We start from the raw sequence: 27,232 nt of genomic DNA on the forward strand, positions 1-27,232 counted from the left end.
AAATCGGCAGAATTGACTGGTTGCTAGTAGCCGCTGATAACGGCAAGACGACCAGTTGATAAGCATAATTGCACTTTCGGAATGTTTCCTTTGTAGTAAAAAAACAATAATTAGCAATTCTTACGATAACACAAAAATGACTTCTTCAGTTGAATCCAATGAAATGGAAATATTTGAAGGATTCGATAGCAAATGATAGTAATGAGATGATAATTCGAGAATTATCAAATCGATGGAAAGACTGGGATGAGATGTCTCGATATTGAAAGGCCATTTATGATCTCCAATCGTTCGCATGATCCGGGTTGACATGATTTCCATTGACTCGATTGATTCTCCCCTTCCATCATGAAGATTTTTCCCTTCGTCATGTACCTCATCTCCCCAGATTCACCCACACGCCTGCATTCAGCGATATGATTGACGCGGAATATCATTCTCACGTTCGCTTTCTCTCCTTTCACCAATCCTTCCGCCATTCCCGTACAGATTTAATTATTGGGATCGATCCAGCGTGTACACATTTAATCGGCTAGAGAGTAAACTTCTCTCGTCATCTGAAATACCGGCGGGAACAAAATGTGAAGTGGAATAGAAGGAGAGATGGAGGGAGGTAAAAATTCCTGGTACTGGCATCGAGTGCCAGAGTTCAAGGGTTTCTGCAACGGGAGGTATAATTTGATTGAATGAATGAACAAAAAAAAAAAAAATATAAATCGCAAACTCCAATGAATGATTGAATGAAAATGTGTCGATTCTAAAGGTTAAATTGCGATTCCACGGAATACGAGAGGTAGAAACAAATACCATTAACTGGGGCAGGTTGGTACAATTATACCATTCAATTTATCGCTCCACGCGAAATAAGTCTCTGTGAGATTTAATTTTCCAATGTTACCGATCAATCGATGTAATTACGTCCGTCTATTCATTTTTATCCGGACGTTTCCGGTCAGTCCGGGGATTTAATTGACTACTTATTTATGAATTAATTGGAAAAATCGGTTATCCAATAGAAAATAAATCGCATTTCCGGATGTATCAATGGAAAATTGATGCAACCACGGGGTTTTAGATTCCCCGATAATTAACGAACACGTAATTCGAGCTTTATCTCTCTCACACTCGACGCCGAATGGTTTACACAAACCACTTAATCGAAATGATGAAGCCACACAGAGAAATGAATTCAACCGTCGACTCACTTGCGCAACAAAGTTGCTCTCGTGGTTTCGACAATTAAAAGGCTAATTAACGGTGGAATAATGAGAATCGAGCCCTCAGTGCGATCGAGTGACGCCGCGGCGCCGAATAAAATATGAATTTCAACTCTGATAACGGCAATAGCTGCTAATTTGATTGAGACCGTGTCATTTCTCCAGTCGTGAAATAATTCTTGTGGTGTTTCCTCATGGCAGATCATCACCCGAGATTTTACACCGGGAATCAACTATTTTCTCGTTAACCCAGGAGGCATTAGTAACGCCAGCAATAAACCGACAACACTTATTCATAATTCAACCACCGACAATTATTTTATCGTCAGGCGTTGCCGCTCAACTGATACCAACTCGGGTGAAATTCTCACACTTTTCACTGTCACTTGGGTTGAAAATGCTTTCGTGTTGCTGATGTGAGTGTCACTCCGATGTTGGCTAACATTTCCAGTGGGAGATTGATGAAATTTCGATTGACGCAGCTTTGTGGGAATTTCTATTCAGCCCTTAATGATTCAATGATGACAGTCGCTGGAGAATCGAGTCAATATTAATCGGTGCAAGTCTCTGGGGCATTTGTCCACGTCAATCATAACTTCGGGTTTATTAATTGCTTATTGGTTTTGAAAATTTTTCAACTCTGCGTGACGACTTGTCAGTCATTTTGAATGACGAAATGTCCTGAATTTTTAGAGAATACACTCTGAGAAATTTCGAAATTTTTCAGGATTTTAGTTGCAATTTCAAGAGAAATTCTCCCACAATTGGTATTTTAACCTGGATTTAGGATGGAAATAGCGTTATTCCAGAAGACAGTAGTGATTCAACCACCCCCCAGTGTATGTGTACGCCAGAGCTAATTGTGGCCGGTGACACGCACGAGTAATTGCACTTTATCTCCGTAAATTAATCGTCCTGCAACTGCCTATCTTGGTTCTGAACCAGTGATTGCAACAGTGTGTCAACCCCGAGTTGAGCTCAGTCAAGCCTGGGTAAAACCGCTCCGGTGCTTCTGTGTTCAGTCATCTGGGGTTACTCTCCACTATTCAATCCCAGGTAACGTCCCATCCAATCTCGGTACACACCAATTACGTGTTCACTAAAATCCAATTCGTTACCCCGAATTCATTTTTCAAGCCAATTGAAAAAAAAAAAAAACAATTCACGGATTTCCCCATAAAAATTTCAAATCAATGACAGCAATTAGAGAGGATGAGATTTATTTTTATCAACAATTAATCGCACGTCGATTTGCGCCCGGGGGTTTAATGAATTTTTTATTGAGCGCCCGCTGCTTTGAATTCGCTGAAGCACTTGTCTGGAATTTTTTGATTTCTTTTCAATTGACTTTTGTAGTTTATTTAATTCCCTCTTGAAATTCTGGGGTATTATAATTACGTCTAGATTCATTGGAACCACAAATGATTACACTGGGCCGGTCCTGGTTGGAATCAAAGGCGCCCTGGTGAAACCACAAGGTTGTGCAGCCACCTCATGTCGCTGACGAGCATTGGCAGGAGAAAAAGAAAGCGAAAGGAGAGAGAAAAAAATGAGAGAATGAAATTCGATTGAACAAAGCACTTGGCAAGATTACTTTGGTCCCCACAGTGGGGTGCACACCGGGTTTTACTGGTGAGAGAGTGAAACCTCATTTGCAAGTTGCTAAGTTATTCTACATCAATTCAAAACCATTTCTTATTCCTGACAAAGAAAAAAATAACATACGCTGTTAACCCTGATTTATTTTTAAAACACCACGCAATGTCGTTTTTCATTCTAGAAAATTCACTGGATTTTGTTGAAAAATCTCTCGCTGCGCCGCCGAATATCTGATAAGAAATCCAATCAACCGGAAATCCTCGTGTTTTCTTGAAGAAGGAATGGGGAAAATCGTGTCGTAAAACGCAGGTTATCGTCAGAATATCCAGGTTTCGAAGTGGTGAGGTGTCAATACGAGAACTAATTGCCTCTAAGTAATTGCTTCCTCGTGACTTTTGGGATTGGAAAATCGACGATAGGAACGAGCGGTTCGTTTTAAGATTAGGATCAAACGAAACGTCTCAATGGAATTGAGAAAATCCGATAATAGCTAGTTTTGAGAACATTTTTGTGTTCTTCTTTATCAATACTCGTATAAATTATCACTGGGGTCGTGGTATCAAAAATTCGTATTGAGTTTAAATCCCCGTTTCAGGGAATTCCGGAATCAGAAATTATTTTTTTTTTAAGGGTGATTCAGGTGATAAGACAACATCTTTATTACTCAAATTTTCAGAATTGATTAAGGCTCGTCACTGCGGATAGGGCAATGTACACGAACGAAACTGAAACGGTTGATTATGTGGCAATCCACGGGGGAGAAGCCGAGGGCGTAAGGACGGCTCCTTGATAGGATGAAGACCCCAGGGAGTAAAGTTAGTAAGGCATGTTGTAGTCCGGTCTCTGATAATTATCCCAGCCAACCGCTGGCGATGATCATCATCATCACGGGCATGATGCTTCATGTTCGTTACCCCTCGAGAATTTTTTTCCCACTCGACAATTGGACTACACCGATTTATCCCTGATGTTATTCCATCGAACAATTATTCAGGATTAACTGATCATAAAATGGCGGACTTCAGAGAAAATCATGGAAGCCCCATAAAATGGCCAACTAAAAATTCCGGAAAAATGGTGAATTAATAAAAAATTGAGGTTGAGAGACGGCGATGGTTTATTGGAATTGTTTAGAATATTTTTGTTAGTGTGATAATTATCGCCGTCCACACCCGCTGTGCGTTATCCATCGAAATCAACCGCGTCACGGTTCAGAATGATGGTTGGGTCGCCGAAAAGGCAATGCACGTGCCCTCGTTTTCCTTTATCTAAGAATGTATAGTCGCATCGTGAAGCTATAACGGTGGACATGATACAGTAAAAATACATGGAAAAAAGGGGAAGCAAGTAGATAACGTTTGAGCATTGAGTTTTAAAGTTTCATTCCAACGTAACGGCCAGGTGTTCCCCCTCTATCTGAATTTAGATGGTACGTGCGATCAGTGTGACATTGTGTATTAACGATATCCACTAGAATTCAGATGAAATCGATATCTCCTTTATCCGATAAGAAAAGTACTGACTTTGTTACCCCCTTTCATTGAAATCGTGTAACACTAGAGCCTTCGGGGAATTATCGATCTGCTGGATTAATTAACGAGGAAAATCCTGGGTTGTATAATCACTCGGGGTTCTAATTGAGGCGAGGGAACTATCGGTTTTAGTATTTAATATTTAATTTACCCAGGATAATTTTATGGTAATTACGGAATTTAATATTTTTTTCTCATCGCCAATTAAATTCTCTGACACGCGGAGAAAAATATTTAGTAAAAATTACCGAACATTGCACGTAATCCGTTAAATTTCTGTTCTGACTCACATTTTCGCCTCCCCATTTATTTTTAACAAATAATCCTGTACGCAATTATTAGCCGAAATTATTAACGAAATTCGGACATTGTTTTCCGCATTGTGCGGTTCATGCGAAACTTGTACTTTTTCCACCAAAAATTCTCCATCATCCCCATTAAATCCCAATCAATTAATTACTCTCCAATATTGAAACTTTTGTATCGAATGGTTTTACCACCGATTCAATCCCATTAGTCACAAATTGCGTGTGACAAATAGACTTGCACAGGTAAAGTGCTTGCAATAATGATTATAATCGACAATGGCCCCTAACTCACGTTTGGCTCGTTGATAAAGCCTATTAACCGACTAATACAGGATTATATTTTAGTTCTGGTGAGTACAGGTTGGTGGGGCCAACCAATACATCAGAGCAGAGCCGAGGGATGAATATACCTGGGTAACAATATCTGCGGATGTATCGTGATGAAATAATGTTGCTGTAGCCAAGCCAAAAGCTTAATAACCCCGACGAAACAATACTCCTCAGTATAGCTGGATGTATTTCCAACCCCCCAGAAACAGGTACGCGTTCAAATGCATTACGTAATGAACAGTTAATCCTAGCTTCGATGATTATGCGCTCGGTGTGACGTGACCCAACGAGTGGGTGGATCATACGATGCTCAGAGGACACTTCATGCGTATGAGAAATGATTTTCCAGTCGATTGTCTCGACTATAACATCCAATGCTCCTTCAATTGCATTATTCCGCACGAGCACAAGAATTCAACAAAAATTGTCCCAAAAAAAAGAAAACGAAAAATTGCAGTTAAAAATGACATGAAGTTGAATTATTTTGGCGAGATAAAGATTAGGAGAGATAAAATAAATAAAATATTTATCGGTGTATAAAATATAATTGATTATTTATCGGGTAAATGGGAAGCTAGAGTTTTTGCGTGTACGTGAAATGTGTCGTAGAGCGTTGATTCTCAATTATGAGAATCGATCAATATTCAAGTCGTCGGTTGTAGTATAGTTGTGGATACAGCATCTCTTGGAGGTGAGCACAAGCCGTTAAAGACAGTTAGCCCCTGATGAGTCTCGGAATATTCTAAACCGAGGGCTGGCGAAACTAAAGAGGATCCGGTGCTGTACTGCGTTACATACGCTCAAGTGATGGTAAGAAACAGGCGGGGGAATCAAGGGGGTTACAACTCCCGTGGTGCAACATCATCCACCACCTCCTGTGGCTCTTTGTCCTTGCATATTCCATCCATGTTACACAGTCTAGACCAGACTACGAAGTGGTTACGGTTGAAATTTATTCAGTGAGAGGAAAACCACTCGAATCAATGTGCTCCGTCTCGGTACGCCTGAATTATTGATAAAAATGTGATCAATCACATGTGTCTTCTCATCTGACTGCTCCCTCCATGAGCTATCAATAATCATCCAATGGTGATCGAACAATGACGAATTCCATCCACAAAGTGAAAAAATTCTATCAATTAAAATGTTCAATTCAATCGTGATTCAATTCAAATTAATGTTTATCACGTTCTTATTTATCCACTCAATAAAACGAGAGGGCGATCCATACCGAAATACTCCAGTACCTATTTAACTTCCAAATTTCCCTCCAGAAGTCATTTACATGGATTTATTTGAGTTTGACGTATGCAAATTTGTTATTGAATCAGCATTTCATTATTTCCCGTATATTTTCCCGCAATTCCGAGTTGGAAATAATCAAGGGATAATTACTATCAGAGAGGCGGGCTCTATCGTGTAATTTATACCTTTTTTTTTGTGCGACTCGGATCAATCTGACAGGCCGCACTCTCCATGTGTCGGCGATGCTTTTTATAATGAGGGAAAAAAAAAAAAATTTTCAGGACAACCTATACCTTTTGACAGATGCTCGGATACCAGAAAACACATGGCAATTTTGGTCTGAATTCGTGAATAACTCCCATGGGCCCCGGAGGGCACGTATAATCCTCGAAAAACTGATATACGTCAGAGAAACGTCTTTCAAGTTTTCGGACGAGGCGGGCGCCCTGTCCTTCTGCTCTCCTTCCTCTCATTTTTTCTTTCTCCATCTCTCTCTTTATAATTTATCGGAATTTATGAAGCGCACCCGATGTGGGCGCCACCAATGTCTTATCTGTATCCCGGGGATGGCAATGGCAGATACCAACGCTCGACTGAGCCCACATCAACGAGGTACAACTGTCCCTGACGTTGAAATTTCCATGAAAATTTTACCCCCAACCGTTAAACCCACAACGAGAAAAACTCCACAATTTTAATAAAATCCCACTCATCATTTCAACGCAAATGATTTTCCATCTTGCAATTTTCAAAAATAAATCCCATTGCTTTTGTAATAATTAGCTAGAGTTTCGGTATAAACTGGGTCAGGAGTCCGCTATTGTAAAAATATAATACCCACTGGAAATTAAGTCTAAAATAAATTCACCTCCATTGGCCCCGGTGAATAATAGCCGTGGTCATTCCTGCAAATCATTTTTCCACCCCGCGGTTGCAGCGAAATCCCAAAAAATGGCGATTTATCGAGGTAAAAACTTTTCCAATTACCCACATTTTCCACATTCGTACTAATTCAGTCCAATTAGTTCACCGCGCTCTATAAAAAAAAATGTAGAGCCTTCGCAGAGCAACAGGCGAAACTAAAATATCATCGCGGGGTCTCTTTGACGCGAGCGAAATGGCGTCATCCAACGCGCTTTTTACACCCTCCAGTGTCCGCCAGAAAAAAAGCCGACAAATAAAAATAAAACATGGCTCAAAGTGGAGTGAACGAAGGATGGGAAAAAAAATTGTTTGGACGATGCTGGAAGCCCCTCCGCGTGTTGATCAAATGAAGTAAGGTGTGACGGAGCGTATGAAAATTGTTTGCACAAACTGCTGGTGCCTGTTCACATTTCCCACACCTACACAATCCCCCCGGAGACCCCCCAACCACCCACTCACCCCCCTTTCTCCAAAAAAAAAGAAGAAAAAAAAATCCATAAACACGCTCTGCTAGACGTTCGATATATCCACGCTCTCGTGATCAAATTACGTGTCCAAACCTTTATTTTTACACGTTTGCACAGTTCTTTTTTTAGTCGGTCAACAGTCGAAGTATAACACAGACTTGGTGGTGCTCGAGATGAGCGAGGAGAGGAAAATAATTTGATTTTGTCTGGCAAATTAACTGGCTGAAAAGCAACGACAAAACCCGGGAGATTGATGGAATTTAAAACTCTGAACAACAGGAGGCAAATGCGAGGAAAATGTTTGAATGTATTCCATATGGTTTGTAAAGATTTTAAAATTAAGGGATAGATACGGAATATTTATTTTCATGAGGGAACAATCTGAGCAGTCGGATAAGGAAAATAAATCAACGGTGAAAAAAAAATGGAGATTGTGCCGCAGGGATTACGATGTGAGGAGAGGAATGAGTGAAATGGAATTAGCGTGAAGTTTAAAAGGTTTCGGGTGGTGATGATGAAGTGAAAGGATTTTCTGTGTGTGTGGGACGAGTTTGGATTCGGTTCCTGGGCCGAGATGTAATTAAGGGGTGAGTGCGGAACAAAATGTAAGGTCGACAATTAAAATGAGAGACCGAGGGGATATTCAATCGTGGAATTACTGTCACGGTCGACGCAAGTCCCAGGAAATCGTGCCGGAAATCACGGGAAATCGGGTGAACTGACATTTTTTTACGTGGAATTGCACAGTCATCTGGAATTGTCAAAAATAAAAATCTTTTTCCCGTTGAATTTTTCGATAATTGCTGTAATTGAAATAAAAATAACATACAAATTGCCAGCTAATATAAACTTTATGAATTCCCGCACTTCAGCTCCTGGAGATTTTAATATTTATGGTTTCCATCCTGAGGTTATTGAATCATTGAACTTGTCAGTAATAATGACCGGTATTTTTCATTAATGATCTCTCATCCGTACGATAATTATCATCGATCTTGCGAGGTTACCTCAGCTTCACTCAGTGCGCGTATGAGTTTAAAAAACACCGCGCACGCACAATATCACTAAATTACACTCGCGAAAATGCTTGCCGCACGAGACCTCCATTTACACTTAAAGTCTCTCTCGACCCTTCTGCGTTAAAACCATTTGCCTGTTATTTATGGTGCATAATTCAAAACGTGCGCCATGCGCCCTTTCATACGAACGGCTTTTACTAGCACTACAATGCGAGCTGATTTTTTTTTTCGGAAAAGTTGGGGATAAATCACGGCGGACGAATCGACGCCCATGAGTGTATTAGAGTAATTCGTACGTAATAGTGAGTCATCAGCGACATTCACCAGAGGAGTTATGAGACTAAAAGGGGACCGAGTTTTTGATAAATACCGGGTTCACCCTGTTATTAAGCCGTGAAGGGATTTTATGAATTTCGAAGAAGCCATTGAGAGGATTTGATGCTAGCGAATCGGCAAATTATTTATTTCTCATATTGCTATTCTGCCTCTGGCAGAAGGATCTCCTTCAAAAATTAACCGATTCGTCGATGATGAATTCTACAGAAATTTAATATCACTTTTTCGTTTTTATTTTCCAAGCGTATAATTTATTCAATTAATTATCGACTTCTTACATGAATTCTTCCAACAATAGGAATAGCCATGGATTTAATTGGATTGAAGTGTTAATGAAAAAAATTGAAAAGCCATCGTGAATTTGCAAAATTATTTATTCATTCTTTTCCAACTAGATGAGACCACCATATTTCCCCGGGAACATTGAATATTTAATTTTTTTCCGAACGCATTTTTTATCCTCCGTTCCTTTGTGGAATTAAACCACTGATAATACACCTGATGGTTCATTACAACACGCGCTCTAGGGTCTTTATATTCCGAATATTTCCGTATTACTCCAATAAATTAAACAATAAAGTGAAAAATTGTAAACTCAGCGTTCACCGGTGAAACACGCACTTTTTTTATCATCAGAATATAACATTTTTCACTATCGCCATTACGATACCCATATTTTCCATTTTTCCTCTATATTTCTGGTGGAAAACGTATCATTAAATATCCAGGGGGGAAATAAAATTAGCCCCGGATGCTGTGGACATCACATGTTCTGACGGATGTACGTGCAGCCGTTTTTTTGCGATAACAATAATACTGAATAAAGGGAAAAATTCAGGAGGGGATAAAAAAAAAAAGAGTGGTGAATGTATCAAATTGGAGAGGTATCGGGGATTAAGGTTCCCCACGGTTATACGTGTGGTTCACCAGACTAAAACTTATATATTCGGGATATCCAGCACATGCCGTTTGCCTGTGGCATTGTTGTGCAAATTCAACAAAAACTAACCCTCTTAATCTAGCAAAATGGAACAGGGGAGGGATGAGCCCCAACACTTGAGAGAGACCCCTCGGAAAACATCGTGCAATTAATTTATATAGGTATATTCCAAGTACTTGTTATGCCTCCATTGTGGAGAGACATATCCACGATATGAGACCCACGTGGGTGTTGTGGATGTCTCGTACACTTTCTAACATATCATCCTGTGATAATCCAGGGTGTATGTTCCTATCCCCAACAGACTGGGGATGGGCGAAAGGATTTTTTGGGGATTTTTCGACAAGGTGGCGGGATTAAACCGTGAACAGATGTCCCGGTCATCCAGTACGACAAATGTTCGGGGTATTTTTTTTTTTTAATATTTATTTACGGGGGGTGGGGTAAGTGGATTTTTTAGGGGTGATGACGGGATTTATTTGAGGCTTTCTACTACTCTTCGGGGAGCAAAGTGACTCTTTTTATTTTCACATTTTTTCACCCCTTTGGACGTTTTAAAGCCGTTTATACCGGCAATATGTGCGAGATCAACAATGGCTTGATGAAAAAATTTTATTTTGGAAAAAATGATTTACCTCCATGAAAAGTCCCAGATCTGCCCCCCAGCCGATGATCAATATTTTTTTTATTCCCTTATTTTTTGCGCTTTTGATTTTTTTACATTTACTCTGTAAATATATGCGGAATCCACAATGGCTTGATGGAAAAATTGAATTTTGGAAAAAAGTCACTTGCCCCTGGGCCGGATATTAATTTTTTTTCAGTAAAAAGAGGCAAAAAATTTTCAACACCAATTCGTCAAGAATTCTCGAGATGCAAATGGAATTTTTCGCCAAAGCCCAGAGATGGGAATGATCTCGCGAATTTCCGTCAACCGCAGTTGGACTACAGCCCCCGTGGCTTGAACAACGAATGCGGTGAACCCCGAATTCCAAAATCACTGGATATCCACCGGCGTGTGTTCCGCTCCTAGTAACAAACGTTGACTTTATCCACAGCCCTAAAAACGCGATCCAGAGGACAACTGGGCATTGTTTGTACAATACGATGGCGAGAGTGCCATCCAGAGGTAAATATTCTCGTCCCTCTCTTCCGCAGGATCCTCGACACAGTTTCATTTCCGGAATGCCATAGGAATTGTGGAAACAGCGATTTCCAAAGTCGATACTCAACGGTTTGAGTATATGCCGGTATAACCGGGTTATCATCGATGTCGAGCGCTCTTTTCCTGTACCATGTGTTTGTTTATTACAAAATTGTTGGAGAGAGGCTGTCATTGCAATTGTGTGTACAACAGCACGCAAATGGTCATCGACATAACCCCGCCCTTATGGACTTGATGCCTATTATTGTTAACACGAACTACTGCCACCTGCGCCATCATATCACGACGGGAATAAATACATCTTTCCCATTATATATTCCCCGAGACTGTATTTACCCACATTTCCATAGATCTAGGGCATTCAAACATTATCCAACCCCCGTACGAATTTTTTCGAATTAAAATTACAATCGGTTACCGCTCGAAATAATTCGGAGTAATATTTCTCATCGTAATATTTAAACTATGGCTTTGTAATGCAATATTTTTAATTGGTATTTGAAGCCATCACTTGGAAATTCACTTTTCTTACATTTTTTTTTTACAGTCTAAATTCGGGAAAAATGAAAGTACTCCAGTGGAATATATAGCGAAATGATAAAATGAAAGCTCCGCATGCTAATGCCCCAGTCCAATTTATAGCATTAACACAAATTAAAAATACGAATAATAATAACCACTGATGGCGATCTCAACTGCATTATTTCTCGCTGATGTATGTAATTACCCCGAGCATTAATTTACATATAATTCCATTATTTCTCGAGTCGCGCAATCTCAGATCTCGGTACAGATCAATTTTCGGATATTCGCAACGCACGCAGTCAAGTCATTTAACAATCTGAAAGAATGTCTGAAAAATATATTGCCTACATTTTTTAAAACAAACTCCCCCAATTATTATACTTTAACACTCAATTTTTGAAATTAAATTCATTAACATTGAATTATAAAAATAATTGGAAGTTGAATTTTTTTCGAATTCGAAGTATGGCTTTCCGAGTTGAAGATTGATGCATTGAAAAAAAGTAAAACGCAGACCCACCATAAATATATTTGACAATATATTTTCGGAGTATTCGCTGGTCGGTTCCCCACACAAAAGTGTTTTGTACTATTGTGGGCTACAAACAGCATTCCACGAGGCATTCTCCAGAGCTATTTGTCGAGGAGTTTCAGGAATATGTATTATTGCAGGGGGGAAAATGGGAGGGCCATTTAACAGTGCGTCAACTCAATGCTCATTGTATCTCATCAGCCTTTCACGTTTTGGCCTGTGCCAGCAGCAATGAAGAGTGAAAGAGGGGGTGGTGGAGGGGCATTGTATGTATCACTGGTAACATATGGTCAAGAGGGCAAACGTCTCTATTATGTACCTGATAAATGGTCACCATTCAGCGCAGTTAATCCGCGGTATCGGGTGCAGGGGATTTGAAATAATAAAAATATGTGCACTTTCAGCCGTTAAAGGATTCATTTGAATATCGATTTTGAAATTCAATCGGTGGATGTGTGACCACGACCCACATTCATCGACACCTTTGACTCCTGTGCACTGAAAAATTCCACTTCGCTCGGCGTAAAAAGACCGAATAAAACGCCGATTGAAAAAAAAAAAAGATGGCGTTTTATCTCAGTGCAGGTGTCGCGATTCGAGTTGCAGTGGCCCAGATTGAGTGGTTGATCGTTGCACTCGTGGAGAAATAGCTGGAGCGTGACGACTAGCCGGGATTTTTAACGATTATGTTAGATGAGGGATAACAGCGAGTGAGTATTGATACTGCTGATGAGGAAATAATGCATGGATTATTTGCGGTTGAAAAAATCCACAGGAAATGTCCAATAGTCAATATCCATTACACTGTTAAAACCGTCTTACTATTTCAGTCACAACTTCCACAATTTCCACTTATACGAGTTTCAATTCAATTTGAATTGCAAACCTGTCACTACCATCGTCATTCGTCTTGAAAATGAGAGAGAATTGAGCTTTCCATGTGAAATGATAATTAATTTTTGAATAAATTGAATTATTCAAATTTTTAAACTGGAAATTTGCGGCGTAATTTTGTAACGGTGTAAAAATAGAGTAAATAGTAAAAATGAATTATTTTTTTCTGGTGGTTTATACCAGTTGGCTGGGTTGCCCCATGAATTCCCATTCCGACCCCTCCTAATTGATATCGCTGTGTCAAACAGACACCATCAATGCATTCATGAATCTGCCATTGGACACAGACAGATATACGCAAGAGGGATACTCTCCCGCAATAAGATTATGGTAATCGGCTATCCGACTTGGAAACCCCCATCAGGCATATTAATTACGGGTGTATGCATCCCCAACCCCCTCGTGTCCCCCTCTGGCAGCGGTGGTGCAGTCTCTCCCGACCGTTGAAATTTGCCTTTGATGCGAATGCCACAGCCTCGCAAGAGGTAACACAATTCACGCCAGTGTCTAATCTCAAATGGGATTGGCTGATGACGCAAGGGACACGGCAAATGGACTTTATCCATCGAGCGAGAATGTCGCCATTGAAAATATATCTCTTCATGTCGATCCTCATGGATTTTCCTTCTGGACTTTGTACCCAACTTCAATTCACAACAAAATGGGATGTGTGGACAAATCCACTGAGGATACCGGTAATTCCATGTAACCAAGTGGATTTCTACCCTATCCCCTCTAGCTCATGTGAGCGCATCAGTCGATTCGATCGATCTGGGGGGATTGCTTCGCAAAATTCATGGGACGTGAACAACTTCAGGAGACCCTCACGGTGAAATACGCTGCTGCGAAATTACTTTTGAAATTCCCGTAGAGAAAACATTGAATTTTTCATTTTCATTTTGCTTAATCATAATTACTTCGGGATTTATAACAAGCTTTCTGAATAATGAGTGAGATCTATGGCCTCTCAGACCTTGTATTGTCATAATCCAATGGCTCGAACAAAAGTACTTTTATCTACAGATAATTATGTAAGTGCGCGATAGAGCATAAACTGATGGCACGTACTTGATAACAGCGATTAAACAATTCTATCGTGTACTGTGTGAGGACCGAGTTCGGCATTTTTCCCCATCTTGGAAATTCCAGGCGTCTCTTTCATGATTGACGGAATCAATTGACGAACGAGTGGCTCTGGCCATTAGATTTTTTCCGTTGTTACAAAATGCCACGGACTTTTTGTCCAGTCGAATTTGTTCCACTGAATATGCGCCATCGCGCCGACATTCACTCAACTCAGCTCCATTTTCCTGCAATGAACTTTCACCGAGAGTCTTAATTCTTATCAATTAATACCGGACGTTTTCACTCCTCGCTGTATTCCCAAAATTTCACAATTGGCACCTTGAAAATAAAATACCAATTCGACCACGATTCGAATGTATTTTTAATCTGTGAAATCAAGATTGTGAAGCCCATTGATAATGATGTACCATTAGTAAACATACTGATACGTTATCACGATATAAAAGAATTTGTCGTTCCATCGGTCATTTTAGAGTTGATTCGAAAAGCCGTGACACCATGAGGTGGTCGATCCTCCTGAGCCTATTCCTGGCAATCCAAACGGAATTGGTTTTAGCTGAAGGCAAAGGTGAGCGTGAGTCAATAAATTTATCATGACTTTTGTTCTCTTTATTTTTCACCACCAAACGCGATCCTTTTCTGTGTAACCCGATTGTTCTTGTCAGTGATGGGCCAGCCCTTTGGTCCCCAACCCCCGATGAAAAAGCCGAAAGGAATAGCTCCGGACAAACCTTTCCGGCTTTTCATACATGCACTCCACCTTCCACCCATTCCCGCCATTCGAAACGTCGTCTGTGTCCAGCGTAGGAAGATACACGCCCGTCGGTTGTTCAAGATTTTCATTGCCTCTCAGTAAAGTGTTATCCCCTTTTCCACCATTCACCTTTTCAACCCCGTCGACAATCCATTTGACCATTCGTCGGAGGAGGTTCACCCAGTTCAGTACTCTGAAGATATAGAGTTCCTTCCGGACCTGTTCTCCAGAAAGAAATATCTGGGATCAGGGAATCCTTTGTTTCACTCAGCAAACGTGTGTTTCAGGCGCAGAACTCGCGAGGAGATATGCATTGCAGGATGATGATGTCTCTTCATGGAAAAAAGTTGAAGTGAGAGTCTTTGCGTATCCGTTAGTGAGGCTGTGGTTAATTCCGTATTTAACATCGTGTTGATTGATTTCCTCAGAAGGCTGAACAACCGTTGTCCAAATCTAAGTCTATCTCAGTGAATAAGAAAGATATTTCAGTTGGAATACCTATTGATTTCGAACTGGATATCTGGGGGACCGCCGAAAGATGTGTGGCGATGCACAACGACGTGTTCTATGAAATATATCCAAACATGAATTTGACAAGTGCAAGTTCAGATAAGCAAGGGAATGCTTGTGGCTTCACACTCCACATCGGCTGGGAATACGCTGGCAACTGGACACTGACAGGTTACTACCAAGAATCGAACAAATCGGTATCATACTCCAGTTTTTACGAGCTGCGCGTGTATAAGGTATGCTGAAACCCGAACGGTTCAGGGTTCCAATATTCCAGGCATATGTTCTTTTCCAGCGAGCAATTGTGCAGCCATCTCCGGAGGTCACCTTGAGGTCCGGTTACGCAACCTTCTACCTCCCCAGTGTTTTCGATAATCCAACATCCTGCCAGATAAAAAATGACGAGGTATACCTGATTGATCAGCAATTTGTCCCAATTCTTTTGCCAGAAGAACTAGCCAGTCCAATAAAACACTGATTCCCCATTCTGTGACGTAGGGCAAAACGTATGAACTTCTGAATCCCATTGACCCAGCTGAAGGCATTGAGCTCTACAAGATTTGTGGTGTGAGAATGCGGTACGATAAATCGCGACTAGGCAGATGGACGATCACTCAATCGCGTGGAAATTACAATGAAATTATGGCGACATTCAGGATTTACGAGGCCTTCGACACTGAACGTCCTAAGATCGTAAGTCCACAGACAAAAACCCATCTCCTTCTTATTTCAATGATCCGTTTCTTTCCTTGATGCAGCAGACACAACTGATTTGGGAACGCGGCGCTTCTGAAACCTTGGAACTAACCGCACGTGATGCAACTTATTGTGACGTGGTGACACCGGATGGTGTTGTCATTCCACTCTCTTATGAGTGCAAATATACCCTGAATGTGACCGATAAGCATGCCGGTGTCTGGAAAGGACGACACGGATCTGTTCACAGTATGAAACTCGTGGAAGAAGAATACAATGTTGAAGTTTGGAGTGAGTACCACAGTATACAGCCAGTAACATGAGAAATTGACAAAATTGGAATGATCTAGATCCTGAGGCCTTGGAGATATCCGTGTCCTACGAAGATGATGGAGTCAACATGCTCTGCAGGACTGGATTGAGATCTCTCAGCAACTGCATGTTCAAGTCGCCCAATGGCACTGTAATATCCCTCCAAGCTGGTGTGGGGGACGGAAAGTAAGGCCAATTAATTTTATTTCGATCGAATAAGCACTTTCAATGATCATTCTCATCAACTGCCACAATGCCTGACCACCAGCTACGAATACTATGGAACTGGCTTCGCATTAGCCTCACGCAATCAGCCAAAAAAGAGAGCAGAGTGCGGGCTGATGATTCGTAACCCCTCGGCCTACGACTACGGCGTGTGGAAATGTTCCATGAAAGATATCTCCGTGAGAAAAAAGGAAATCACACTCCAAGGCCTCATTGACGTTCAAAATTCCAAAGGGAAGCGTCTCGACGGTGAAATTGTTTCGAGCTCACCGGTCTACGTCAAACGCGGATCTGAATTTGTGGTAATGCTACAAAATATTATGCGGCCAGATAACACAAAGAAATATCACTGAACAAAATATCATAGGATGAACAGAAGACAGTGATTTAATGGTGTTGGTGATAAAATTGATCAATCGATGAATCTTTTTATTGTCCCTTCAGATTCGATGCAGTACGAACGCCCCATTGAATTTCTGTTGGATGCGAAGTCCCAATGGCACTATGTACTCAGTAACAAAAAACGAAAGAGGTGGAAATCTTCTGCGTTACAATGGCGAAGGTCTGTCAATGGGTGTTTGTGGTGCAGTAGTTGAAAATGCTGACGACACGCACAGGGGTGATTGGAGCTGTCGGTTGGGTGTTGTCGGTGCTGCGGAAGTAGAGTCGATAGTTCCGGTTACGGTCACTGGTTTGTATGCACAACTTCCGTATGACGAATGAACCAATTTGCCGATAAAATCCCGACAGCTCAATTCAGTTTGCCAATAGTCATTGTTTACCCAGCATAAATCTACCGGTAGTTTTCCCTTACTCTAATCCAGTTCAACTCTTAAACGTTGAATCGTCACCGTTAATCGAAAGCAATTCATCTAACATGAACGTCTGAATCCTTGAGTCTGAATTCCACAGAGTGTTTCGCGCTTAATTGCGAAACCAATATAGTCGTACTGAATTATTGAATCAAATAGCTGAGCAGTCAGCCGTTGATCCCGTAATTACACACGCTGTTAATCTTAATGAGTCTCTTACTGTAAACTTCGGTGGTTACTCGAGCGATTCGGTGGAACATTCTGGGGAGAGTTGCCGATATAAACGATTCTCATTAGTGCCGCCTTCCTTTTCAATTCCCTCTCAATTGTTCTGTTTTGTTTTTCTTTTTTTATATATATATTTAGAATCCGAGCTCATCTCAGAAATAGAGAACATCTCGACTCATCAAGGAAAATCAACAATCCTTAGCTGTCGGACGTTACCTTCCAGTGAAGCAACCATCGATTATTGCCGATGGGTACGTCCGAATGGAGATGGCATTTATCGAAATACTGCATCGCGTTATGTGACGCGACAAAAAAATGACGGATGCATGTTAACCCTAAATGGTAAAAAATGAATTTTTGTAATTTGAGAATTTTTTTTTTTAATAATCCATGATTTTGTGGTCAGCCGTCGCCGATGAAGACTTTGGAACTTGGACGTGTCTCGCACGTCTCACCACTGGCTCCGACGTCGAAGTCTGGAGTAAAATTGAGTTGAAAGAAAAATTAGACACAGCGATCGCTGCAAATGCAACACTTCGCACTGTGGCCTTTGCTCTCCTCGGTGCAATATTAATTTGCGGTATCTTCGTAATAATTGCAATGTACTACCGAAAGAATCGGCAAACATCAACACCAGCCTACGACATCAACTACTTCTACCCGAAGAATCCAGATGTCAAAGTCATCCCATTTTTCACCGATACGAAAATACCAGAAAAAATAGCAAAACAGTAGGAACAACGTGCCCCAATCACCTCTAATAAAATCACTCATCAATTTTGCCTCCACCATCCCAGGTAATAATAAAAACAATTATTTTGACAACTGAAAAATCCGGAATTCACTTCGTTAGAGAATAGCGAATGAACACATGAAATAAACGACCATTGAATAATGAAACAAAAACAAACAGGTAGGGAAAAAAAAAAATTGGAACAATGGAAATTGACTCGAAACTGAGGAAACGATGGTAAAAATAGGAATGAAAAAACAGCGGACTACATTTTTCATTTATAGGATAAACCGATAACGAGTTATTGGATTTTTAAATCTTTTGTACGAGTTCTCGATACATTTAATCCCCTGAACTTTTGATACATTTAACATCCCCCTCTCTTCTTTCCTCGATCGGTTGTTTTCGGTGGGAATTTTGTGGATCAGTCTGAGAGATCTGTCTTATCTGTAGAAATCACGTAAATTACGTGTCTGCAGACACGTTCAGAGAATTTAATCCCCGATGTAAATAAACGGGCATTGAGTTCACTTGAGTTATCCCCTCTGGACAAATGCTCCCTTTCGCATGAGGTGATACGTCGTAACACGGGACTTGACAGTACGTGATTTTTCAATTGAAAATCCGTACACATGAGTACACCCCTTCGGGTTATTGGTACGCGTGCCACTTTGACGCCGACTGATCATTGTACGTCGAAATGCTCCGGGGCTATCCTTCCCACGTTTTCGTGGTAACACACAACGTATCAACTGCTCGTTGATTCATTGTGCTCATCAGATCGATATATCGTTCACACGTTCCACACTCGTGTCGAATAATAAATTGATAATTTATAAGGGGGGTCGATGGAAGGATTATGGGTAAATAATGGGTTCATTGGTTTCTCATGAAACTGACAGCTGTACGTCTAATTATGGGAAACAGCCTCTGGACAATTCGCTCGGAGCACTTTTTTAATTGCACGAGATATTTATAGCGGGCGTTTCATTAAGTTTTTATAGTTTACGTTCAATATATTTTTAAGTGCCTTATATACTCCAGGATGAATGCGGAATATATTTCCAGATAAAATCCATGGAACATTTTTAGGAGATTTTTACATCGAATAAATTCCAGGTTTATGGAATGTATAGATTTCATTGTATTTAGCTCGAGCGAATTGATGGAATTTAATTGTTGATTTACATGAATAAACAATGTGTCATAAAAAATATTATTCCAATAAATTATCCTGTGAATTTCTGTCCCTCAAAGTTCTAATCTCCTCGAAAAAAAAAATATTGAGAGGGAAAGCAAATCCCCAAGTCGATCAAAATGTTCTATATTTTTCCAATTGTTCCCAATTCCCCGAGGAAAGCCCTTTCTCTCATTAAACCCGTCTACTTTCAGCGCTCAAATACCCATCCATAAAATAGCTACTCCCCATTGCAGTGGGTTGACAGCCCAGAAACCTCCGCCCAATAAAATAAAAAACCCCTTCCGCAGGAGAGAAAAATTTCAAAAGCGAATGAATAAAGAAAGTAAAAAAAAAAAGAAGCAAGAATAACTAAAAGATGTTCCAACTAGTTGCAGTGGAGATACAATAGATCCGTCTTCTTTCATACTCGTTACAATGAGAAGTGCGCGGTACACCGTTAAATCCCCAACTGATATCTTGAGCCGGAGGGTTAATCCACCGCCTAGATTACTCGTTGCTTACAGTGTGAGCCCGAATGAGACAGTAACTCCTCCTTTTTTTCCTTCAAAATCCATCCAAGACAGGCATATTTAGTACAACAGAGCAAGCCGTAAAAGTGCAATGAAAAGAGCTGCACTGAACACTGGTTCGCCATTTACTGAGTTGATTTTGTCTCAACGGGGTTGAGTAGAGGTTATATAACGCAGGAGGGAGATATGACACAGAGGTAACACAGAGGTAACACAGAGGGAAAATACAGATGCGATAGGAGTGAGAGCTACGCTTGTAATTTCGAGGGATTAATATTTAATATCCCGGGGAAAACGACAAGACTACAGACCGACTATACTCCATGTTTCACCCTCGACCCCCACCCACCGGGTGGTGGGGGCCGGGTGCCAGTTTCTTCCATTCCCCTTCTCATCGCATTCCACCTCCTACCCATCCCCCTCCCCACCAATCACGCCAACCTTCTTCGATATATCACCCACTGATCCCCAGTCTATAGGCAACCGCCATATCGACGCTGTCTCGAACTTCTGGGGGTCCAATGCACCCCTTTGACCCCTCGACGGAGGAAACAATCCGCCGATGCGTGATTACGTTTTACCCTCTCTCTTTATCGATGTGCTTTTCTCAACTCCTCTCATTTGCACTGTTCTCTTGCTACGCAATTTGACAACCCCCAAGCTCAATCCTCCCCCCACCCTCGCCCATTGCCATCGAATGAGTCCATCGAGATTTTCATAATCCCCCGCTTTCCATTCGACTGGATTTACATATTGCTGGGGAATGGATATAACTGGGAGAGACAGTATTTTAGCATATCTAACTTTCTGGAGAACAATAAAAGCTTTCACTAGTGTTAACCAACAACGAATTTTCCGGGGGTGCTGAGTGGTTGGGGATCGATTGGTTTTCGAAATATTTCAAAAAAGTTCGGGATGTGGCACAATATTTTTGGCAATCATCTATTATCTGTCATTTTTTCCCTTTAAACATTAAATTAATTAATCCTTGATTGCGTTCCATTGCGTAATTAGCCGACGAATTAATGAATCTGTACACACTGTTTAGATAATATTCAATCCAAATAGATGAATTTTAAAATAATCCCGGAATGAGTAATCCTGTAATCTCCACATGATATGATTCCCGGAGTAGAAAAAAAAATCACCAATAAAACGACACATAATGGGTGGACCAGTTAAACAACCCTGTCGCTCGTGACGTTGGTTAAATGCGCGGTAGTTTCATGAAATTACCCAGTGGCAGGGGTTTAAAGTGTGCCTGGATATAGCGTGAGTGGTATGAAACTGTTAACCAACGCGTTTTGCGTTCACCACGATGGAATGGTAGAAGCTCATCGTGGGGGTTGTCAGTGGTGAGAAAGAGGAGGGTGAGGTTGGCTCTCGACTTACCCAGCACTTCCAATTATCTAATTGAAAGTAACGGCCCCGACGAGGTGCCCTCTTATTCTCGAGCCCCCACCCCCGTAAACGAATGCAATTGTTGTACAACTGTCGGCCGATGAATGTGGATTGTGGTCAGAATGGTCTCTCTCTCAGTGAAAAGAGAGGTGAAATGCGTGAAAATACACACGAGCCAATAACCGTTAAGGATTTCCATCTACTTTGTTCTCAGTACGGGGTTCAACCAGAGTGAACACCTACACGAGGGGGAAACACGGATTTTCCTCCCCTTTTATCCTTTTTCACAAATGAAGGCAATAAACACTGGCATTTAATTCCCGAGGGGTCATGAAATATATGGAAAAAAGGGATACATTGCTATTGACGGACACCGGGGGTGAATGTAAGCGCAGCGTTTGCTGACGCGTGATACCACCGCCGCAATTACATCAACCCCTAGAGCGAGTGTTTTGCGGGGTGTTGGGGTGGTCCACTCATGCATGTGTAGATTTCAATGATTTTAACAGGCGCCAATAATTGGAAGGTCAAATTTTAACGCACCGACGAGAGTGTCACGACGGTTCAATGGTGCGGTGGGTAAATTTGTCCAACGAGGGAATATTATTTTTCTTGTGATTAATCGGTGAAATTTCATTGGCTTGTTTTACGGAAAATTTAATCATCGACTTTTTTGTCAATTCCACACACCTGGAGCAATAATCATAATTATTTATCGATATTTCAATGGAGTAATTGTTATTATTATGATTTCCTTGAGTTGGCAGTCTCGGCCCCAGTGATGTTGGAAATCCCTCGTCGTCGGGGTTGTGGAGGCTGTCCCTAACAACTCGATCTTCCTAATCGCATCTTGATTCAGGGAAAGCCTCTCATCAAGATCTGCCGAGTTCTCCACCCCTGTCGGGCATTACCGAAACATTGGGAAAAGGGAGGACTGAAGGCTCTAGCCGATACTTCGCCAACAGATCGGAGCTGTCACGACACGCCTACTCCATCTGCGGATCTCCTAATCCAAGTTTGAAAGCGCCCTTTGCGCATAAAATCCGCTCTCGAAATAATTCAATAACAACATTGGTAAAGCAAGTGCCTTGTACCGTACAGGGGGTGCAGAGTATTGCTCAAACCCTCGTGGGGAATGGAGTTAGAAACGCATTCCCGCATGGCTCACTCCAGATTGAATAACGTCTCGGTATGAATATCGGGACGAGTTGTCCCAATGTCCAATTCAATTCCCCTTAATTTATCGACACCCCTAATTTTTTCAATTCTATTTGACTTTTCGATGATAGACTTTGCGCGTCTTGAGGGATTTTCGTTATTTCAGTATGACTTTTCAGGTTGAGGAAATGAGAATTCAGGAAATCGATGACTTGGTCGCTTCTACTGACAATTGATTCCCATATAATTAAATTTTCCTTTATCCGAGTCGGAAATCCCCCCTGAAAATCCCACGGAGTAAATATGCACAGAAGGATGAGCAGACTCGTACAGATCGCATTCAACATTTTGGCCAGGACTCTTGCACAGTGACGATAGTCTTATTAGTCACGCTACAGGCCTCTGCTACATAAGCTTATTATAGAATATACTATTCCCTCCACCAGGGAATACATCCGAGTTTCCCTGAATTTTATACGAGGATTAAACTCAGTGCAGGCTAGTCCGTGGCCACTGTTCAAATTCGGTCACCCCAGAATTCCATTGGGATTTTTAAATTAAATATTCTATTAAATGCAACACCGCAGCTAAGTCAGCGCAAACGTCTCGTGAATAAATCCTAAAAATATTATCACAACGCTTTATTTTAATTTCACTTTGCTTTCATACATTTATTTTACACGACCATAAATTTTCAGTGAAATTTAACTTCGCAATGTGAGTGAAAATACTTCGCAGTCAATACGGATTTGTTAATGCCAGGATAAATTTTGACCTACCTTTTTCTCATTCTGTTTTCAGATAGAAGTCTCTCCTTTATTTTCGGTTTCGATGGTTTTCCATTATAATTAAATTTTAATAATCACTGGCGAAATTCAGATGCTGAAATTTTAATAGATACCTATGTTATAATTCTTGTCATTATATATTCTCGTATATAATTCTCTGGAGTTCGTGCCTGTAAGAAAACTTGACCTAATCTATTTTCCCCACAAAAAAAAAAGAAAAATCTCGCCAAACAGATGACGAAGACCGATGACGAGTGGTTGGGGAATGTATTTCTTCACGCTTTCATATCTCCAATTGAAACAAGAAATTATGATCCAAGAATTGGAAGAATGTCTGGACCCCTCTCACTGGGAGCTATTAATTACCTGAACCCAGCGGTTCGCCTCACTGTCCCAAACTCGTTAATTAATTCCTCGACTTTTTTCTCACGTTTTTCGTTGTCTTCCTCGGTGGAGTAAAAAAAGTCCACCCACGAGGTAGATAAAAGGAGAAAAAATTGTCCAGATGTTTGTCAGTGTTGGTCGATGAGGCGTGTCCACTGCCATCAATGAAGAGAAATGCAAGGGCCAGAGGAGGGGGAAAGGGTATACGAGAGATTTCAGGATGGATATTAGGTCGACGTAATTACAGCCATTAGTCTGCGCATACATCAATTATCGATGACACGATGACACGAGACTGGTCGCTTCGGGCTTACCTCGCACGATGGGAATGACCGGACACTACTATATAAGCGTGTCTCTATCTGTGTTGCCAATGTGGTACGCATCCCTCCAGCCAACAATTGTGTACACGTATATTCATGCTGGAAAATCAATTTTCGTCATGTATTCAGGTGGAAGAGTGAATCTCGGCTTGGGATTTTAACTCATCACCTGAGAAAATCATCACTGAATCCATTAACCCAGTGTCAATTAATTATTTTCATAAATTATTTAACACTCGTTCCTCCAGTAGAGAGAATTGTTCCAATTTGTGGGGCTTGTCGGATAACTGATGTTTAAATTCTGTGAATGCATTACATTAAAAAATCACTCGCGATCCACCTGAAAATATTCAATGAGGCGTTGAACTCAAAATATGGATAATGGAATATTCAATGCATCGAATCATATCCAATAAAGGAAAATTCGAAATTCAATTCTACCGTGCGCCAGAGATATCAAATCACTTAAACATCTCGGATTTCAAAATTCTCATCATTCATTTACCGATTGGCATCCAGCAAAAGAACAGATTCAACTCTCTGATTTCATCTGCATAATTAAAATTATCGGAAAGTAGACGGACCTTTTAGTCTGTGTGACGTTCAGAATAAGGATTACATTAAAAATAAGTTTGATTTGAATAACTCTGCAAGTAATAATTACCAATGAAAAATTGAGCCTGCTAATGGATTTGTCAATTATATAATTTATTTCTGCTTAATGTACCTCACGATTCGAATAGGTTTTAAATCATCTGAATGATAAATATTTATCTGACAACTGGAGCGAATGTTCAAAATAATTAAACATAATTATATCGAATTTTTAAACGAGTACTTTCTTTCCGGATAATATTCCGATCGTCTAGGAGTTTGAATTCAAGATTTCGCTGGGTGTGATTTTTTGCAGGGACTTTTCTCCCATAAAATTCCATTAGCATTAGGCAATTGAGCCGTCGCGATATCCCACCCATCACCCGAGCTATTCAATTTAAAGAAATCCCCGCGGATGTGTTAATCTCAAATTGGAGACATACAGATGTGTAACCGGAATCGTCTGATGTTTTTACGACACTCGAGTAATTCAAAGCCTGTTTCACATTAAATTTATTCTCCTCTGTTTCAGTGTAAAGCCACAAAGTTTCACGTGTCTCTTTTTCATTTCTCTCTTCCCGCAAGAATAACAGAAAAATAAAATTAAACGACAGATGAAGCGTCTAGGAAGAGGCGTGCGATAACGTCACGTTCCTAAACCTGCGCCTCGTAATTAAGACTTAAACTAGCCTCGGGCATGCCCCCTCTTTCACCTCCAACAACTTGGTTTATCTTATCGCAACTCGTCTCCAGCCATATATGGTCGTGTCTTATTTCCAGTCGAGGCATCGACCCAAAAATCAAAGTGCCTAGGCCCCTGCTTGGTTGGAATAAGAAAAAACAGACGAGAAAAAAAAATGGAAACTGTTTGAAGATGCAGTCGCCCTTTTTATCCAGCTTCCCTCGATGGGCGACGAGTGGCCTCGTTTGTGGTCTTGATGAATCGGCATCCGGTTACACTAGAAAGATAATCCAAGTGGCAAAATCTGGTTTTTTCAAGTTTATTTTCAAGGCTTTGAGACTGAAAGATCGTATTTCATTCATTGAGTGGGCATTATCTTTGGTATAAAAATCGGGGAGAATTATCTCTAATATTACAATACATCATTTTCGCGGATAAATTACGCTTCAGAATAATTATTATTTGAAATTCGAAATCAGCAAAAATCATCTGAAAAATAAAATAAAAATGCGATGGATTTGGACACGGTTGAAAAATCCCATTTTCCGATATTTCGGTCATGATGGGTCGGCATGAGACAAAAAAATTCAAAATTTTAATTTCAACGATTACAATGCTCCCATTCGGAAACATAAATATCAATCTGTTCTGTAATATGTTTCAGGAAAAAAATGGAGCCCTTGAGAGTATCAATAACCCCGGGAGAGGCAAAAAAATGTCGAAAAGAATCATCAGCGTAAAAATATTATTCCTGAAGATGCCAACCTCAATAACCCTCACATCCCCCGACGATGACGCGCAAACACGATTCACCGATGCCGTTAATGCGCCGACACAACTGATACCTGACGTTGAAAAACACGAGAATCATCTCCACCCAAAATAATACACCGATGGGCGAAAAGATTTCCGGTTGTTTAGTCAAATTGAAAAGTGCCGTGGAACGTATCGGCCCGCAAAGGTATGAATGGATGCCATACCCCAGCATCCAGCAGATGCTGGAGTGTTTGAGCTCCTGCATTTCAGGTGCAACCGTGCGCGATTAACGCACTGCGGAGACGAGAGGTCTTCGTTATTTTGATAGCTTCTGCTTCTTACATGATCACTGGGGCATTTCGTATCCATAACATGAGGAAGTTGAGTGGGCATGAAGGGAGCCATCCACATCTCCATTGGATCGTTCAGGATCTAGACCCTTAGCAAGATCAATTGGGGCTTCGTGCAGGGAACGTTTATTATTGCCGCAGACATTATTCATTTTCAATCATCCTTTCTATCGTGTAAGATGTTTTCTGCACACGGAGTCGAATGAATTTGGAACATAATAGATCAAATAATCAGGACACCGAAATTAATTTTTGAATAATTGAAAGCAAAGATAAATGTTATGCCCCATAAATATCAATCCCTTTTAAAAATATATACTTTCTCAAAAATTTTGAATTTTGACATTTCAGTGAACACGTCCTCGGTTTTCATGCTCCCCTGATACGTTTCCGAAAATTTCGAAGAGAGAGAGGGCGCCACACGCAATGCTGGGGTGTCTGCCCCGCAGCCGACGCGGTAACTGCCTCAGTAGCCGTTCCGTTGGCAGAGGCACCAGTCGACTAAGTTAATGTTATTTTCTGCGTTACGAAATTTATTTTTGTCTTTCACTATAAAATTTCGAAATTTCAAATTTGAGTGAATACCTACTCCATTTTCATGCTCCCCTGATACTTTTTTGAAATTTTCGAATTTTTGAATTGCAGTGAATACCTCCTTGATTTTCATGTTCCCCTGATACTTTTTTGAAATTTTCGA

The 27,232-nt window shown here is 40.7% G+C and overlaps 1 protein-coding gene across 3 annotated transcripts; it reads left to right on the forward strand.

Annotated features, from left to right (window-relative positions):
- Window positions 1–14,606: 14,606 nt before the first annotated feature.
- Window positions 14,607–19,582, forward strand: LOC105263223 (uncharacterized). 3 transcript variants are annotated; one of them, XM_011299275.1, is made up of 11 exons: window positions 14,607–14,687; window positions 15,161–15,225; window positions 15,302–15,619; window positions 15,679–15,789; window positions 15,882–16,076; window positions 16,142–16,370; window positions 16,430–16,577; window positions 16,660–16,918; window positions 17,061–17,307; window positions 17,795–17,998; window positions 18,063–19,582. In XM_011299275.1, exons 1-11 carry the CDS (start codon window positions 14,618–14,620, stop codon window positions 18,389–18,391), a joined length of 2,175 nt encoding a protein of 724 aa, XP_011297577.1. In that variant the 5' UTR covers window positions 14,607–14,617; the 3' UTR covers window positions 18,392–19,582. The 3 variants fall into 3 exon arrangements, with proteins under 3 accessions (XP_011297577.1, XP_011297580.1, XP_011297579.1); XM_011299278.1 differs by having other exon boundaries at window positions 16,145–16,370; XM_011299277.1 differs by having other exon boundaries at window positions 15,305–15,619.
- Window positions 19,583–27,232: the final 7,650 nt, after the last annotated feature.

Source organism: Fopius arisanus, unplaced genomic scaffold, assembly GCF_000806365.1.
Source record: "Fopius arisanus strain USDA-PBARC FA_bdor unplaced genomic scaffold, ASM80636v1 scaffold00014, whole genome shotgun sequence".
In the NCBI taxonomy this organism is placed as follows: Eukaryota; Metazoa; Arthropoda; class Insecta; order Hymenoptera; family Braconidae; genus Fopius; species Fopius arisanus.

Bases quoted from the DNA above. Each gene is read 5' to 3' on its own strand.
- LOC105263223 (XM_011299275.1), top strand. From the start codon at position 14,618: ATGAGGTGGTCGATCCTCCTGAGCCTATTCCTGGCAATCCAAACGGAA. The intron at 16,077-16,141 runs GTAAGTCCACAG...TCCTTGATGCAG, and splicing joins ACACTGAACGTCCTAAGATC to CAGACACAACTGATTTGGGA. The intron at 16,578-16,659 runs GTAAGGCCAATT...CCTGACCACCAG, and splicing joins GCTGGTGTGGGGGACGGAAA to CTACGAATACTATGGAACTG.